The 17,428-nt window shown below is 44.6% G+C and overlaps 1 protein-coding gene across 2 annotated transcripts; it reads right to left on the minus strand.

The window, feature by feature from the left end:
* Positions 1-8,000: 8,000 nt before the first annotated feature.
* Positions 8,001-16,928, minus strand: pwwp2b (PWWP domain containing 2B). 2 transcript variants are annotated; one of them, XM_080037218.1, is made up of 3 exons: positions 16,613-16,928; positions 12,528-14,265; positions 8,001-9,745 (listed from the first exon to the last, which is right to left on the minus strand). In XM_080037218.1, the coding sequence occupies exons 1-2, from the start codon at positions 16,870-16,872 to the stop codon at positions 12,528-12,530; spliced, it is 1,998 nt and encodes a 665-aa protein (XP_079893344.1). In that variant the 5' UTR covers positions 16,873-16,928; the 3' UTR covers positions 8,001-9,745. The 2 variants fall into 2 exon arrangements, with proteins under 2 accessions (XP_079893344.1, XP_079893345.1); XM_080037219.1 differs by having other exon boundaries at positions 12,502-14,265.
* Positions 16,929-17,428: the final 500 nt, after the last annotated feature.

Genomic DNA, 17,428 nt, shown 5'->3' on the forward strand with positions numbered 1-17,428 from the left:
ATTGGTGATATGACTCAGTTACCTTGTCTCTGTGTGTGACTGCTGTGGCTCTTTGCAGTGTGGGAACCTAGCAAACACAGAGGTGTGGTAAACGCAAAGTCTCCTTGAATTTCCTGTTCTAGGAACTCATATAACGTTCAAGTGTGCGCTCTTATGCAACTGATGGCGTAACCACACTCGTGTGTTGATTTGACCGGGTGAGAGGACAAATGGTAATGTTAAATATATATTGTAGTTCATTATAACACATGCAGGCTGGTGGCTCAGTTTTTGATGTGGTTTTCAGTATATTCAGTAAGGCTAAAATTCAATATTAATACATTTTTAAACAGTGCAAACCTTTTGTGGTGGAATGTAGCAAGTACATTTACTCATGTAAAGTACACATTTAAGATACTTGTCTTTTACTTTACTTTATAAATACATTACATCATGACTATTTTCATTGCAACATTGGCAATGTTATCACTTTTTACCTTTTTACAGTTATTAAAAAAGGTATTCAGTCATTTAAATAATACTGCCAGTGATGAATCATTCATTATAGGTTCCTACTGAGCGTAACGTTGGTATCCTCTCATTGCGAACCACTTGACTTCTTTCCCCATCCGCACTGTTATACCGGAGCTGTAATCTTTAGTGTTAGCGTGTCTTCAGTTCAAATATGACTCATCTCATCCCTTGTGCTTTTCAACTTTTCCTCTCTCCTCTTCACACTTCGGCAGCTTCTCTATCTGACGAAGCGGAAATAATGTAAAGTAGCCTTAAGGAAACAAATCCTACACAGACAGCTGTACCAAGGAACATTTAGAATGTCACACATCAACAATATACCAGAACAGGCTTGGGCTACATTCAGGGATCAAACATCACTTGTGCCTGAACCCTTTATCATTTCACACTTTAGATGGGGCCAACTTATCTACATAAATCCTGCACCAAGGTTTAACTACTGTACTTTTTAAAAACTGCAATTTCTTCACAAAATGCATAGGCATTCTTGGGTACATGTCTCTGCACAAACTCCCACTGTTCCATTTCTACAGTAACACCGGTGGCACGCAGGCGGTTTTTTAAACCCGTTAGGAAGTTACACCTGGCTGACGCTTCAGTGGAGAACAACCACTACACCAGTTAAAGGCCAATGGAGGAGGTGGTAAACAGGAGGCTGGGAGAAGAGAAGAAAGAGAAGGCCAGATGGGAAGAGACACACACACACACACACACACACACACACACACACACACACACACACACACACACACACACACACACACACGACTGAGCCAAGAATTTTCTGTCTAAACCATTCGGGTGGAAAAGACAATAAATCAACACGATGACACGAGTACGGTTCACACAAGTCCAACATTTCCAAACTGATTATTTCATGAAGACATGTTTTGAGGAATTGCTTGTGATTTCCCCATGTTATATGCCTCTCTGTATATGATTGCCCATCCCCCTTTTTTGGTCCCTGCAGTGAAGAGGTGGGGGCAGGGCGACTCTCTTTTCTTTGCAGTCTCCACACACAGCCTGCTGACAGCTGCTCGCGTAGGCCCGGGGCCGCTAGCCGCTCACTGCTGGGCAGAACCACAGCCCGCATCCTGGACCAACCATGCAGTGCACAACTCAAGGATGTGCTTACGGCCACGGAAGACCAACAAGAAAAAATACACTGGAGCAGCCCCCGAAATAAAGAAGGGCCTCGACCAAGGCAGTCTCCAATGTTTACTCAATCTGTCCCACTTCTGTTAATATTTGAGGAATCCCATTGTGGCTGCGAGGAGGTGGCAGGAGAGAGAGAGAGAGAGAGAGAGAGAGAGAGAGAGACATAGAAAACACACCGTTTTAAAGGTTTAAAGTTCCATCCCAACTGAACTGACGGCTGCTTCCTGTCCAGTCCTGAACTGTGATTATAGCCAGTGTCACATGGCTTGACCCGCGGGGCTGCATGTAATGTAAATTGTAGAGCTGAACCGCACCCAGATCCTTGAGAAATGTATCTAGTCTCTTTCGGGAATTGCGTGGGGCCAGGAGGCAAGTTTGGGAAAGGGCTGCGTATTTGGCAACCGCAAGAGAGAAAGAGAAATTCAGGAAGTGCATAATGTGGCTTTACTGTTGAGGAAGTCGTTGTGTACTCGAACAGAATCGGAACCACTTTGATGGCCTGTTTTAGACCCTATACCACCTATAAGCGAAAATAATGAATTTATCAAAGATAATTCCCGACAGATAACATGTGTATTATCCTTATCACATTATAAAGGCAATGAGTAAGGGGGGAGGCTATGGCATGCTACTGAATGTAAATGAGAGGCTGAAGTAATCAAAGCCCAAATGATTAACTTGGATCAATAAGACGACCCAATTTAAAAAGCCTGGCCAGCAACTTTAGGCTGTCAATACAGATGGCAGGAGTGAGGAATAACTCTGAGGCATCAAGGACAAAGGAGGAGACAGCTCTCCCATGCACAGGCTCTGGAGACGCGCCAAGGTTGTTTTTGAAGCCACCGTGCTGTGCCATTGGCCTAGCAACAGCCAGGGACCAGGGACATGTGGAACACGTCAAATACACATAAGCACATCCCAGGCTGGAAAAATGTTTGGACCGTGAAGCTTACGAGCACATTTTCACACACTGAGGGCTCACTCACACTAAGGCTGCTGTTCCGTGCCCGAGCTCATTTGCATACTATATTTGCTTCAACGAAAGCTCATCTCCATCAGCTGAGACAAAAAAAAGTAGATGAAAGTTAGTGATATACATTTTCATGCAGTGTCAAACATTAGATTAGCTATGATAAAAAAAATATATATATAATATATATTTTAAGTGTCTACGAGGAACTTTCAATTTTTGTTGATATTAGCAGCACCTTTGGACAAAAGTGGTAGTATTTTTATGACACCAGTGCCCAAGCGCGTGCTGGCAAACTTGATAAAAATAGTGTTGTTTTCGCTGGCTTACTAAGTTAAATAAATATTGACTTAATTCATGATTCTGTGCAAGTAAAAGGAAATGTTTTATTACCATAAATATTTGGTATATTTTTATGAAGACTACATTTTGGTTGTCTTTTTCTGGCAGGATTGGGCTTCCATACACAGTAAAATACAACTTATACAGTAACTTTCTGACCTCCGATTATCTGTTTTACCACACCCTATTGAGTAAGCCCAAGTTTTAGCTAAGTTCCGGAGGACGAGCCCCCTTAACATCCGCATCATGTTACTCCTAACACGGGACCACCCAACTTGCCTAATCTGGGGTATAGCAGACATGTCATCTGAATAGTGTCAAGGCAGGTTTGCTTTCTTAGCCTTGGCTCATAGCTCTATTCCTGTTCCTGTGAGCATCCCCGCTCACCGAGCTCAGATAGGCCAGGCTTCCTCCAAAGTTAATTACGGCCACAGCTTGCATGGAGGCATATCATTAGCAGTAATTGCACACAGCATCCCACTGCCATGTGCCTCCCTGCTTCTCTTTTTTGTCCCAGATTTACGCTTTACTGATCCATGAAGGAGCACTACACCCCTCCACACTCTGTGAATGGGAACATGATGGATGCAAACTGCAGACCCTGCGTGTGAGAGCATGTGCTCACATATCTCAATCGGGGTCTAAGTCTGGGACTGGGTTTCAAAGAGGTATGGGGGGGGGGGAGGGGGGGTTGGGGCACATGAAGATCAGGATAGCGCAGTTCCATGTCAACTCCAGGAAATGCAGGGATTACTGAGAAGCACTGCATGTTTGTTGTGTAAGCAAGCATGTGCATGTGTATGAGAGTACGTGTTTTCATATCAACAGTGGGGCAATTGTTCCCTCCTGCCTGGTTGCAGAGCTGGTTGGTACACGTTGAACCCTGAACTGTAGATTCTCAAATCTAAATGGAATTAGCCTGTTTCATCTCTACTCTCTGACCATGCAGATGGCTGAGGCCCACTTCTGAGAGACCCATTAGTAGGCTACTGCAGTATGCCACCACCCTCCACCTGTATGGAGATGAAGCCTCTGGGCTTACATAATAACTAGTGGCTCTCTGTTAAATTATTACACAGGGTGCTCAATAGTGGCTCCAAGGGCTCCATGCACTGCAATTTAAAGATAACATATTATGCCCCTTTGTCAGGATTGTATTTTGGGTTTCTACTGGAAAATGTTGTCATGGTGTAGTGTCCAAAAAACCTTTATATTTCTCACAGTGCCCTTGCTTTCTTTCTCCCCTTTTCAGCCTCTTTCTGTGCATTGTGCATACTAGGTGACCTTTAAGAAAACACATGCTTAGTATAACCACAGGGAAATGAAAATAAACAGATTCACCTATTTGACAACTCATGCAGCCCACCGATACATGCTATGAAAACACAACCAAATACAGGAACATACTGAAAGTGACTTGACGTCACTAGAAAACAAGCAAACAAACGATTGATTAAATACTATTGCAGATATCTGGTGTTAACCCTACTGTACAGAACATGACATAATGTACAGGCCTATACAGCCTGTCTCATGGTTAGTCATTGCGTGACTATAACAACTTGCATAGTCGAATCATGTGCCCTGAATTTCTTTCCCCCAAACACTTATGTGGAACTTGCAGCATTTCTGCATTGTGTTGTGTGGTGAGAGTCCATCACATTATGCTATGCTCCATATGTTCATCCCCATTTGCATGTGCCTTCATTAGTTGCAGTAGTCCTTACTAGCTCTCAAAGCCACCCCTATAGCTACAAGCTAACGTTCTGGTTCAGATCCATTAATCGGATGAAGTGTATGCATAGACATTCCTAAATACCCAAATACTTATGAATAAAAAAAAGGAATTTTGTCATCAGAATTTCATTTAATATAGAAACATGCACGTCAAGATGTCCCCCGTCAATCGATTGGGAGCAGACATTTCTCGCTTCATAGCCAAGGAATCCACAGTGGAGAGCGCTGTTGGCTCCCCTTTGACAGAAGAAAAACGACGCCAGCTTGACAAATCTCTGCACAGTGGTCACCGCCGTCCTGCCTGCAGATATTTGTTTGGCACATCTTGTGTAATATATCCAATGTGTTAATTTGTGTGTGGCCTGTCAGCAAGATTCAGAAAACCCAGCCTGCCTGCCTTCCTCCCATCCCCCCTTCCTTCCCTCTCTCTCTCTCTCTCCCTCTCCTGCCTCACCTGCACAGTGTGACGGATCGACGCTAAGCAACAGCCACTGAGCCAAACACAGCCTCGGATGGCAAAGACTGCCTGCGGGAAGAAAACAAAAGACTTTAACAGAAATGAGGAAAAAAGCCACACAGACGCTGAACCTGCAACAAACACAGAGGCAGAACCACATGGGTTTATCTACACTGTATAAACTGTTTCTCCTCCATTTTTAGGACTTTTGACATCCAGGATGTAAGACAGAACAGCAGTGCAGCAGTTTTCTATCTGTGGCATCGGGCCTTCAATGGGCAATGATGTACACTGAACAGAATGGCTGTGATCCCAAAGCGGGATCCTCCAAGAATCCTTGATCCCTAAATACAGTAGGCCTACGGTGGTTATTTTGTTATCAGCTTTAATTAAATAATAGGTTAACACACACACACACACACACACACACACACATCATTCTGAGAAGCTGCCCAAACACAATTCGATGCGCCATTAATTTTGGCCTTCAAAAATCTTCATTGTCATTTATCAACACTGTTTGCAGGCTATAGTCAGATACGTATTTTACACTTTCTATAAAATCTCCATTGGCTTTAAGGAATATCCGGTAAATTCTATAAAAAGGTTTGGAGACCGTCTTTATGCTAAGCTTAGCTATTCATTTCGTGGCGGTAGCATTTTTACATAATGTGTCATCAATCTCTCGCTTCTTAGAAAACGTATCCAAGAGAGACGAAAAACAGTGGAGCCTAATAGATGGCGTGTTTGTGACTCAGTGCAAAGAGCACAATATATATCTGACATCTGACAATATGTGTGAAATTCAGACTTTATCCCCATCTTCTTAGGTCTTAACAACTGCTCCATTACCCAGTGCACACGTTATGAGACAATGTGATTGGCCAGAGTGGACACTAATGAGGAATCACAGCTGTACACTTTATTTCTGTCATGCCCTGAAGAAAACCCATTGTGAGTCAAAAACAGTCGTCTTTTTGTGATATTCTTAATCTGATAAACCCCAAAGGCCTTATAGCAATCCTTGGGTCGATGCGAGTGTTCCCGAAGTAGGCCTTAGTGCTTCCCTTTTTTGTGAAATTATGATATTATTGAACTCTTTATATTAGTAGCTACAGTACAGTATGCCTACAGTACAATACTAGCAACCTTTAACACCCAAACTGGTGTATTTCTAGGAATCAGTTGAATACCACACACTTTTTTGGCCTACTCCATTTGCTCTGGCACAAATTAATCAGATTGCAGAGTGCATGGTTATGAAATGAGAGCAGGGGTGGGTGGGGATCTAAAGTTGAGCCAAGAAAATTGATCGGGAGATATAAGAGTGTCACCTCACCATCGAGCTGCACACGCTAGTTATGCAACAGACATACCTAACCACTCCTATCTATAAAAGCAGGCTGTCAATCAACATGCATTAGTGTGCCCCTAACCTTACTAGAGTTCCAGTCAAAGGCACAGTCATATATCACTGTAGGGTGTGTCCGCCACAAGCCTCTGTAAATATTTGGGCTTTAGAGGACCATTTAAGCAGTACTGAAAACCCCCCAAGTTACAAAACCTAAACATAAGCACATGATGATGAAATGAACATGTGACCACAGAGACATTTAGAGGAGCAGACTGAGCAGTGCATTGGAAACAGACCCAGGGACCATGTCTACACAACTTAAAGCTTGGAGAGATTAGCAAATAAATCGTTTGACATAAGACAGAAGACCAAACAGCCATGTAACATCGGCATGTTCAATATGAAGCTACAGCCAGGAGATGGTTAGCTTAGCTTAGCACAAATACTGAACAAAGGCAATACGCTAACCAGGCTCTGCCCAAAGCTAACTAGCAGAATCAGCCTAAAGCTCACTAAGTAGACAGTTGTCTAAACTGTACAAAACACTGAAGTAAAAGTCAGTTAGGCCAGCCTTTTCTAGTCCTTTCAGCCTTTTTAAGCTAACCATAACCATGCGCTGGCTGTCTCAGTATATTAACCATTCAAATATGGAAGTGGGATTTATCCTCTCACACAACTCTCTGGAAGTATAGGAGAATAATGGTAGTTTCCAAAATGTTGAACTTCTCCTTTGCACACCTGACAGAATGAGCATGAGAGGACTTTTTTTCTTCCAGCCAAAAGGTCCAACATTCTCAATGTAAGACAGAAAAAGGATGAATTGAGTAAATATCTTGTCTATGCCATGCTGATCAGCGAAGTAGCAACCAAAACATGGCCCTAAACCATTTGATTCTACATTTCCCATTGTGGAACTTGAAAGCATCATTTCACAAGGTCCCTGTATACCTGGTAAATGCTCACATCTTTTAAACTCCACAGTTTGGAAAGCACTTATGATGTAACTGTTTGAACAGGTTGTGATGAGTAAAACTGAGGAGTGAGTCAAGGTGCATTTTATCAACTTTACACAAAGATTACGGTGAAATTTGAAAAAGGCCCATTTAAAAGGTGGAGTCAGTGACAATGCTTGTTAAAAACATTTAGTCAAAATCAGTGTTAATGCACAACCTATGGTGTGTTAACAAAGGGGCGTGTACAGACACAGCTTCGCTAGAAACATGCTATTTTACAGAGCCCAGGCTGTGTATTGACACCGATATTGACAAGCATATTACAACAAGAAGAGCATCTCATGAACATCAATGACAAAGTGACCCATCCACGATAGCACAGATATTGCTTTATATTTTATTTTATGTACAGTACATGTAAAAAAGAAAACAAAAAAAAATTAGCCAATCAACATTGACCAACGTGGGCAACAGTAGATAGCCATGTTGCTTATAAAGGGGGAAAACCTTGACGGCTGTTTCCCCCTCTCTCAGGCATACATACATACATTTACACTCTCCCACTCCTGGTTGTGTTATAGGCTGCCTGGAAACTAGCAATCAGTCAAACCGCAGATTATCACAATGAGAGGTGTGTGTTATCTGGCCCCCCCACTCCCCATAATAGAACAACACTGCTCTAACTGACAGTCGGTGGAGCTAGTTTTTCAGCCTCCATCTGAACTAAGTGTTCCCAGACAGGGCATAAAGGAAACGGGCTGGTCGGCTGAGCGTGACTGTGTGCAATCTTCAATATGTTCTTAATAGAGACCCGGGCTGTGCTCGACAGCCGTGGTCTCCTGCCTTCATTGCACCCCCCCCCTCGCCTTCCCAACAGTGCCGCTTTGGACACTAAAGGTCAGCATGGCAGTCTGCTTTGGCCGGATGACTCAATTACTGCAGCCTCCCGACTAGCAGCGAGATGTTTCTCCAGCACGCTCAGCAAGTTGAATTCACAGTATTCTTACAGCATCTAATTTTTTAATTGTTCTCCCAATGTCACTCATAAAGCTTTAAACTGATAATGCATAAGGAAGGGGAGTGGCCTTTGACACCCTATTGTTCACCCATGTTCCTGCAGTGGAAATGTTTAAATATGGATTGTTGTAGTGTGTGTGTGTGTGTGTGTGGCAGATAAGCTGAGAGAGAAACACACCCAAATGCGAGAATACAGTGTACACAACCATCCGTGTCAGGTGTCCCCAAAGAAATCGTACAATAAAATAATATAATAAAAAAAGAAAAGAAATGTCTTCTTCTTTTTTTTTGTATCTCCAAGGCCATGGATAGTCAACCACAGAGACTTCCCCCCCTGTCCTGCTGCCTTTAAGGGCTGTATCTCGCAATATTGTTTTTCTCAGACAAGGAGCTAACAGCAGGCCACCAAGGTACAGATAAAGTGCTTTTTTTTTCTCTCCTTAAAACGGGACACATTAAATAATGAAAGTGATGCAAAAATGAAGGAGTTGGGAGGGAGGGCAGGTGGGGGATAAGTCCGCTGACATGATGACACTCCAAAATGAAATGGAATAGACACAACATGATTCTGGAGAAGGAATTAGAGTTCGGTATAAATACATCCACAAATCCAACTAATGTTGCAGAAGGCTACGAGGATGGAAAACACTGATCGCTAGAGGAGCTGGCCCTGAACAGCCACTACTGTCTCTGGATGGAGCCGTTCACAGTTTTCAGAAGTAAGAGCAAGACAGGTTAAGACTTTTTTTTTTAAACCGTGGTCAAACTTCTCGTGTCAAAAAAGGAGGGAGTATTTCCCTTGAAAGATGCCAACGGACAAAAGGTGGACCTCGCAGTGAACACATCGGCAGCGAAGGGGGCCGCGATACTGACAGCAGCAGACTGGTAGGTTTGTGAGACTGTAGTAGAACGTTGATCAGAACAAATAATAATAAATAAATTTGGGTCCTTCCTTGTAGTGTAGTTATTCGGCTCTCTTAAAATATGATTAAATCTAAAAGGAAAAAAAAAAATAGAGGAGGAATAGTTCATTGTTGATCATGAGGTGCCTGGCCTATTTTATTTTTTCTCCCTCATCCAGCCTCAACTTAAGTCCCCAATGGCGGCCATTTTTTAACCAGCCTTGTTAAAAAAAAATAACAACGTGTAAATAGTAGCCGTGGCAATCTCATGTACTCCCTTTCTTGATGAAGAGAGTCGGGAGAAATCAGAAAAAAAGTCCTCTAGTAGTTGGTTGTCAGCTTCTACACAGGAGACAAAGAAGAGGGAGTGAGGGGGGGAGCACAAAGTCAAGACAATGAGCAAACAAAGCAGGTACAGAATGTCTAAAAGGCTTAGCACTGGCAGAGTTGGGCTTCTCAACATCTCATATTAGTTATCTCAAGATTATGGAGCACCGTCAAGTGAACGTCAGCTACTTTCCCAGCCTGCTAAAGCCTCTGTGTCGCTGACAGAGCATAAAGAAGAAGAAGAAAAAAAAAAAGTTTAGGCGCTCTGGAAAAAGTACCAAATATAGGCTTAGTGTGTATATTCTCAACTACGGGCAACCTCTTCCTGGCTAGTGAGCCCATGACAGAGTAAACAGAAGGGTTGGGAGCTGCCAGTCTGTCTCATATCACTCAAAGAGAATATTTAACCTCCGAGTGTGTGTTGAGGGCCTGCTGCTTGGCTACATAAGTAAAAATGCACTGGGAAACCAGGGGAACAAGCTCGACACCGCCGCAGTATGTTGCTTCTAGAGACACAGCACATTCCTATTTCTATGCACTTGCAGCAGACTAATGCATTTGATTGGCTTTGGTTGTGCTAAAGCAGCAATGTCTTGTTATGTTGAACTCACTTCTTTCTGACATGAGCTGTTGTTAACCAGCTATTCCTGTGGACAGGCAGCGGTACAGCCCGTGCCTGCATTCAAAGCTGGTATTAATATTTGTTTTGCTGCTGCGAGTACAGCAACTCCTTCATGACACAAATGTAGCTGGGGCTGCCTAGGCCGCAATGGAGTATTTGTGTAAACGAGCAGGTTGGTGCACTGCAGAATCAAACATTAACATCATTAAGTTAGAAATTAGTTAAAAATAAAAAATCTAAGGTTAGGGCTGGTCAATGTGACCTAAATGTATACAGGATCCTGCTTTCTAATTCCACAGTATGTTGCGAAACAAAATTTGGTCCAACGGCTGCCAAATAGATCTGAACAGCACATTTTATGGTGTCTCATTCAATCGATTAGATATGTTAGCCTCTACAGTGCGAGCATTATGAGCATATGTAACTCTGACTTCCTAATAGGGATGTGAAATGACTCATTATTGACGTGTCGGAGGCATGAATCGACAAATCGATCGATTTACTGTGCCATAAAAAAAAAGGCAGTATGCCGCCCACTGTGTGTGTTCAGACTTCATTTGCATCAAAGCCTTTTTGATAATAAAAATGAGAGGCTTTAATTAAACACTGTTCATGCGTTGGAGGTGCTTGTAACTTACTCGGCTGAAACGGAGGGAGGCGTCTCACTGTACAGTTCCTTTAGTCGCACAGTCAGTTTGCCGACATGGCTCTGTGTATTCCGGCTCGAGACATAGGCTACAAACAGATCGGGGAAGCTATTCCCCTAGACAACTTTAACGGGCAGAATATCCCCGACTATCATTTAGCTGTCAAACCAAGCAGTCTTTCTGCAGGGCGGCTCACTTGCTCGCACTGGCGAGGTCTCCCGGTGATTTTTCCCGTCACAGCGTTCCACTCTCTGCTTTGCTCGGGCGGGGGCTTTGTGTAAAGGTGATTTAACATCACGGTCATATATGAATCATGTTAGAACTTTATATGACACATTTAATGGGCGCATATTACAGAAATGAAGCACCTGCACCTCACTCGCGACCACACGTGAACTCGCATCAAGGACGTCTCCCACGTCCCCAAAAAATCAAATAAAGTAAACCCCTGATTAACCGATTTCTATTTTTCGTCGTCTTGAGCAAGAGTTGAGAATCGATCGTTAAGTCGAGACATTGTTCACATCCCTACTTCCTAACACCTTAGTTTGCAAAATACAGACTGACTTAAGTCAAAGTCTAACTGCTAACTCTTAAAGACAAGATCAGAGTACAATACACTGTTGTAGCAGCTCACACTGCCCGTGGCAGGTCGTAAAAGCTGTTGCCAATTAATGATAATTTTGTGAGAACATTAAAAGGTCACCACTTATTGAAAATGCACTTTTTCAACATAAATGTGGGTCTCTGGTGTGACTTGAGACTCTTAAAGTATGGGATAAAACAATCCCCCAGTCAGATTTATCCATGCAGCCTCGCAGCCCCTCCCCCCATTTCCAACGTAACCTGTGATAAGCAAACCCCAAGATACCCCTTAATATAACTGTCAGTTAGAGTTAGGGGGTATCTGGGGCAGCCTGGGCTTTTAAGATGGCGGGCCTTAAATTGGAGCGTTTTAGACAGAGCCTGAGAAGAGGTGATTCAGCAATGGCTCTGTGAGAAATATAAAAGGTTTTTTGAGATACTAGAACATCAAAAAAAATTCTAGTAGACACCCAAATAAGTATCTTGAACCTGATAATGAGCATAATGTGTGACCTTTGAACTACTCTGCAAACCGCTGCCTGTGCTCAGCAGAAGATGATTCATGAGGGAAGAAACTCCCTTGTGACACAGATACACCTTTCCCAGTATAACTATCTGACTAATAGTGTCCAGTTAGTTTAGTGAGATTAAGGAGGATCAAAGTCATAGATCTGAACGAGTACCACTACCTTCATATTTGGATGAAGAGGCTCCTGAAAAATCTGACTGGGGTTTTTGAAAGGTGGTAGTGGAAAAAAGAGACAGGGCTGTTTTTTCCTCATACCTTGGGAGTCTCTAGTCACCATTATTAAGGGGACTCGTTTTAAAACAACAAAAAGTGCAAATGCATATTAGGCGACCTTTACATTTTTAGAAAGCTCAGAGACACATGCAGTATGCAAATGTGATCCACCCACATGTAGCATCTTGACTGTGAACTGACCTACGTGTCGCAGTGCGAGAGGAGCGATGTAATCTCTGGGCCCATGTGTCCTGTGGCCTTGGCTGCCTCCAGGATGGCTCTCCGGTACATCCCTTTCTTCTTGCGATTGAAGCGGGACCTGAAGAACTCCCTGAAGGGCGACAGTTTGGCGACGGAGAGCTGTGAGGTGGTGGGCGAACCGAACCATGCCACCTTGGCCTGGGGCCACTGGGCCTCGCAGGTGGCCGTCTCTTGTTTGCGCGTGCCACTGATGCTGAGGACGCGCGCCGGCCACCAGGGGAAGCCGTGGATCTTCCCCCACACCACGTCGCCCACCGCCACCGCGTGACCCTCCTCCGTCACGCACTTTGTCATGCTGCGGGTGTGAAGCCGCACAGTCAGCGGAGGCACCGTTTTGCAGTCTTCCCGCAAGGGAACCGATGATGAGGTCACAGACAGGTCTTCGCCCGGGGCCAGATCACACAGCTCTGGTGACGTGCCGTCGGAACTGAAGGACTTGGACTCGTCGAGGCTGTCCGTGCTGCACACCGAAAGGCTGGAAGAATCCGCTTTACGCTTCCGAAAATTGATGAGGAGTGTGAGGTCGCTGTGGCCGCGCTCCACCTCCTCACCTGAACTCCCAGACCATAACTCCAGTGAGTTCTTGCCTTCCCCTGAGTCTTCAGAGTGGGGCAGGCAGGGACCGGGCACCCTGGGGCTTCGTCTCCTGGTGCCTCCCACGAGCTCTGCCTCGTACTCCACCAGACTCTCCTCGCCCTCCCTCTCGAGAGGCGGTCTGAAGCGGATCTTTGGTGAAGGCAAGTCCTGACCCACGGTGGTAAAAGGTCTGGTTAGTTTGAGTTTGGGAATGGACACCGTGAGGCCAGACCTTGTGGCGTCTAGAATGTGCCGTTGTTCCTTGTCTGCGTCGGAATGCGGCGACGGCGTCTTGCCGTTTTCTCCCAAAATGCCGTTCTGAGCTAGTTGCTTGGGGCAGAAGGGCTTTACCGAACCGTGTACTCTGGCGGGTATCTTCATGACCTCGCCCTTGCCCTGCGGAGTGCTGTAGGATATCTTTATGACAGGACTGTGGGGTATAACAGGGAACTTTTCCACGTCAGCATCCCCCTTTTTGTCCTTCCTGAGGCGCTTGCTGTCAAGGCTGGTGCCATTTTCACGTCTCCTAGCGTCTTTGGCTGCATCCTCTTTCCTCGACAGCTTGGAGGCCGGGCTGTCCTTATCATCCCCACACTCGTCGGCACTCTGCGGAGCATTCTCTTTTCTAGAATTCTTAGTGTTGCTCATGCCGTCTTTGCTGTCCTCGTCACTGTTCAGCGTGTTCTTGCACTTTTCACACAGCACCTGCCGCGGCCGCAGACGGATGGTGCTCATGGTCATGCGGCCTGGCTCTCGCGTTCGCCTCTTCTTCCTTTTGATTGGTCGCGGAGGGGGCTGAGGTACCCATTGGCAGTAGCTGTGGCGCACCCATAAGGGCCGGGGGAAGGGGGCTCCTTCAAAATAAGGAGGGTAAGCCTGTCCGGCTGGCACCGGTGTGGGCACGGGGCATGGGAGAGGTGTGGAGGGCTCGCTGCTTTCAGGGAGCTCGTTCTCATCCTTTGGCATGTGCGGAGCCTGGCTGGGAGATTTGGAAACCGGCTCCTCGCTCAGAACTTCTGGGACTTCACAAGCCTGTTTAGAGTCTACGGGGCAGTCCGCTGCCGCTTTGGCTGTGAAATCCGGTAGACAGAACAGCCCACTCCTAAGATGAACAAGAGAAGAAGGAGAAGTAGAATAAATGAACAACTGTGTGTCTTATTGAGCTTAATCAGAGCGCAGCAGTGAAGGTCATGCAGGCGAACGCAAACAAACATTCCTGTCAACACAAGCGAGCATTTCTTGAATTTTTTAAAAACTAAGCAATTTCCTCCACAAGAGTCACGTTGTTATGCCGTGCTTGTATTTCAACATGTCAGATAACTTAAGGCTAGTGGGGCGAGACAAGTCAAACACCTTGCTGTTTCAGTAAAAAAAAACAGAGAAGAACAGCCGTAGTTATTTAAATACATTTTATAAGTGGCCTTCTATAGGCTTTAAGAAGGAGACACTTATTTTAGCATTTTGGTTCTCTGTGACTGAACACACTGACACCTCTCTCCCCGTCACCTGTATGCTGAAATTCTTATCGCATGTGGGGGTTGGGATCATGTTCTTCTGCCTAAGGCCACAAAAATGGAGCAATGGTGTCGCTGACTGTCTGAGTGGTTTTATGCCGTTCTTTATGCTTTCCCTGTACTCTGGGACCAGCAAACATGTCCAAAGAAGGCCTAGCTGCCAAGGAGTCTTTGAGAGGTGGCTGGCAGGCAACAGTAACATGGCTGTGTTGCTTTAGTAAGGAGACAGCAGACAAAGAGACTACAGGATGCCCAGGAACCAAGCCCCCTCCTTCTCCTCCCTCTCTCCCCAACATCTGACTGAACAAAAACAATCCCATGAATCACTCGGGATTCAGAGATGCAGGGAAGGAGCCATGAGATTTGGGTTTGTTTTTGCATCCGTGTGTCTTTTCTGGGCTTATGTGTGTGTGGTGAGATTATTAATTAGTGCACATTGGTGAGCCCCTTTGCGCGTTCCCATGAGAAGTGACTGGCAAGCACCTCCGAATAATAGTCTCTCAGTGCGACTTGATCCCCCTTGCACCTTTTAATATGCGGCCCCTAAAGCAGCTGAATATTAGACTTCACTGTGATTGACGCGACACAAACAGGGGGCTGCCCGTGACATGGGGAACACGCAGTGCTTGTTATAAGCACAGTAGACGGACGCACATATGACCAGCCAGCCACCATTCAGAGCAGCGTTGCCATTTCACCTTGTGTACAGTGTAACCAGATTCAAAGATCTGCCTGAATGATAGGCCTAAATTATGACATACAAAAACGTGGGAGACAATGACAGGAAATGGATTTCCATGAGCTGGAAAGGAAGAAGCCGTCACATTTTGTCAGTGACAAGGCCTGAAAATATAGGCCTATTTTTAAGTGATTCAAGAGCCTGTCTTTCCCATTTGGGTGGGTTATTTTCGGGACAGCTTGAGCTCTCACATGAAAAGCTATCTAAGCAAAGTGAAGGGGCAAAGCTGGTCAGATTTTGATTCTGCTCATCTATAAATAGTCTAAAGCCATTGGCTTTCAAGGTGCACGCCACCAAGAGAAACACAAGGCTTATACATGTGACACACACACACGCACTCACACACTAAGAGGGGAAGATCAGACATGACACTGATACATGTTCAATTATATATAAATGTTTTTTTTCTCATTTGAACAGTGTGGGTCAACTTACTATCAAGATAAGGCCTATACCTGCACACACAGAGCCTAAAGGTGGTCATTGGATCTTTTCAGAACCAGGTTCAATGACAGAGAGAAAGCGCAAAAGCATTCAAGTGGTGGCTCACTGGAATGCTTTTGTCATATTTTTCAAATCAAACCCCCCCCCCCCCCTTAGTGTCTTAGTTGCCATTTTCCATGGTTTCTGAAGATAAAAAAAATGTGTTCATATGCAGGACTGCTCTTTTAAAAGACATCAGCTGTATTTTACACTATTTTAATTGAAACATCACTCAAACTATTACACAGTGCAGTACCATCTGTATGTGCAAATGCACCAACACATAAGTGATATACAGCATACTGTTAAGGCCTACTCTTTTACTGGATACGTTGTAGCTGCAGTGCCTTTGATTATGCTAACAATAAGCTATAGATGAACCCATTGACATTAGTTAATGTTTATTAGAAGCCACTAACAGTCTCTGTGGACAGGGCCATTGTCTTGACATACAGCATTTGACCACAGTAAAATTGTGAATTTCACCGTGTAATTTAGGGTTAAAATAAAAACCATCTTAGCCATTAGCCTAGCAGCTAGCACTTAGCTTCCCTGTCAGCTACATTAACCTGCGAGTCTTTTGTATGTAGGCCTACTTAGCTCAAAGCTAGCTTTGGCTTGTTAGCATCAAAGGTAGGTTAGCCGTTAGCTACGTTTAGCGATTTAATTTCAGATATAAATGTATGATGGGAATAACGCGAAATGACACTCACTTTTTGTTGCAATCAAGTAAAATACCCGTGTAGCTCCTTTCTCGGTAGGTCAGCGTCACCACCAGTGTATCGTTAACCATTTGATCGATAGTGACAGGTACCCGAGAGCCGGCCTGCAGCTCCTCGGCCGCAGCCTCCATGTTTCCCTGCGTCAAGTGTCCGGCTCGGCGGTGCTCGATCCCGGCCAAGGGAGCCACGGTCGCGTCGGCTAAAGATCCGTCTCCCCTTCGATATTGGAGCAGGAGGCTACACCAGGGCATAAAATGACGCCATCACCCCCACCAAGTCAATTACAACCGTGCTGCCACCACTGACATCACGCTCTGTGTGCTAGAGGAGCAAAAAAGCTCCCCAAGACAAGGCCTACCCTTTCTCTGGCTCACTTTGACTTGTTTGATGCTATTCATCAGTGCGGACTTTTACCTCCCGTTTCTCACAGTGAGAGGCTAAATAGCGGGTTGCTCTAAACTTAAACCACCGTTACAAAGAGAAGTAGATTGGAATATGGTAGCATTGTCTAACATGCTGTGACCGACACGGTTGTTAAGATTATACAACTATGACCTTTATTTAAACATTCATCAGAAGATATAGTAGCCTATACTAAGTTACCAATCTCGACGACATGTAGTTATACTTCAAGAAGACAATCCATCTGGTTATTGTGGCCTTTATTAATTAATGGCATTATAGGATACCTGAAATAATGGCATATACCCTGCTGCAAATCTACCTATTAATATTATTAAAATGTAATCTTTATATCAGGTTTAAAGTGGGCTGGTCCTGATCTGAAAACAATTTAAGTTATGGTTA

This window comes from Ammodytes marinus, assembly GCF_949987685.1.
Source record: "Ammodytes marinus genome assembly, chromosome: 11".
Lineage (NCBI taxonomy): Eukaryota > Metazoa > Chordata > Actinopteri > Uranoscopiformes > Ammodytidae > Ammodytes > Ammodytes marinus.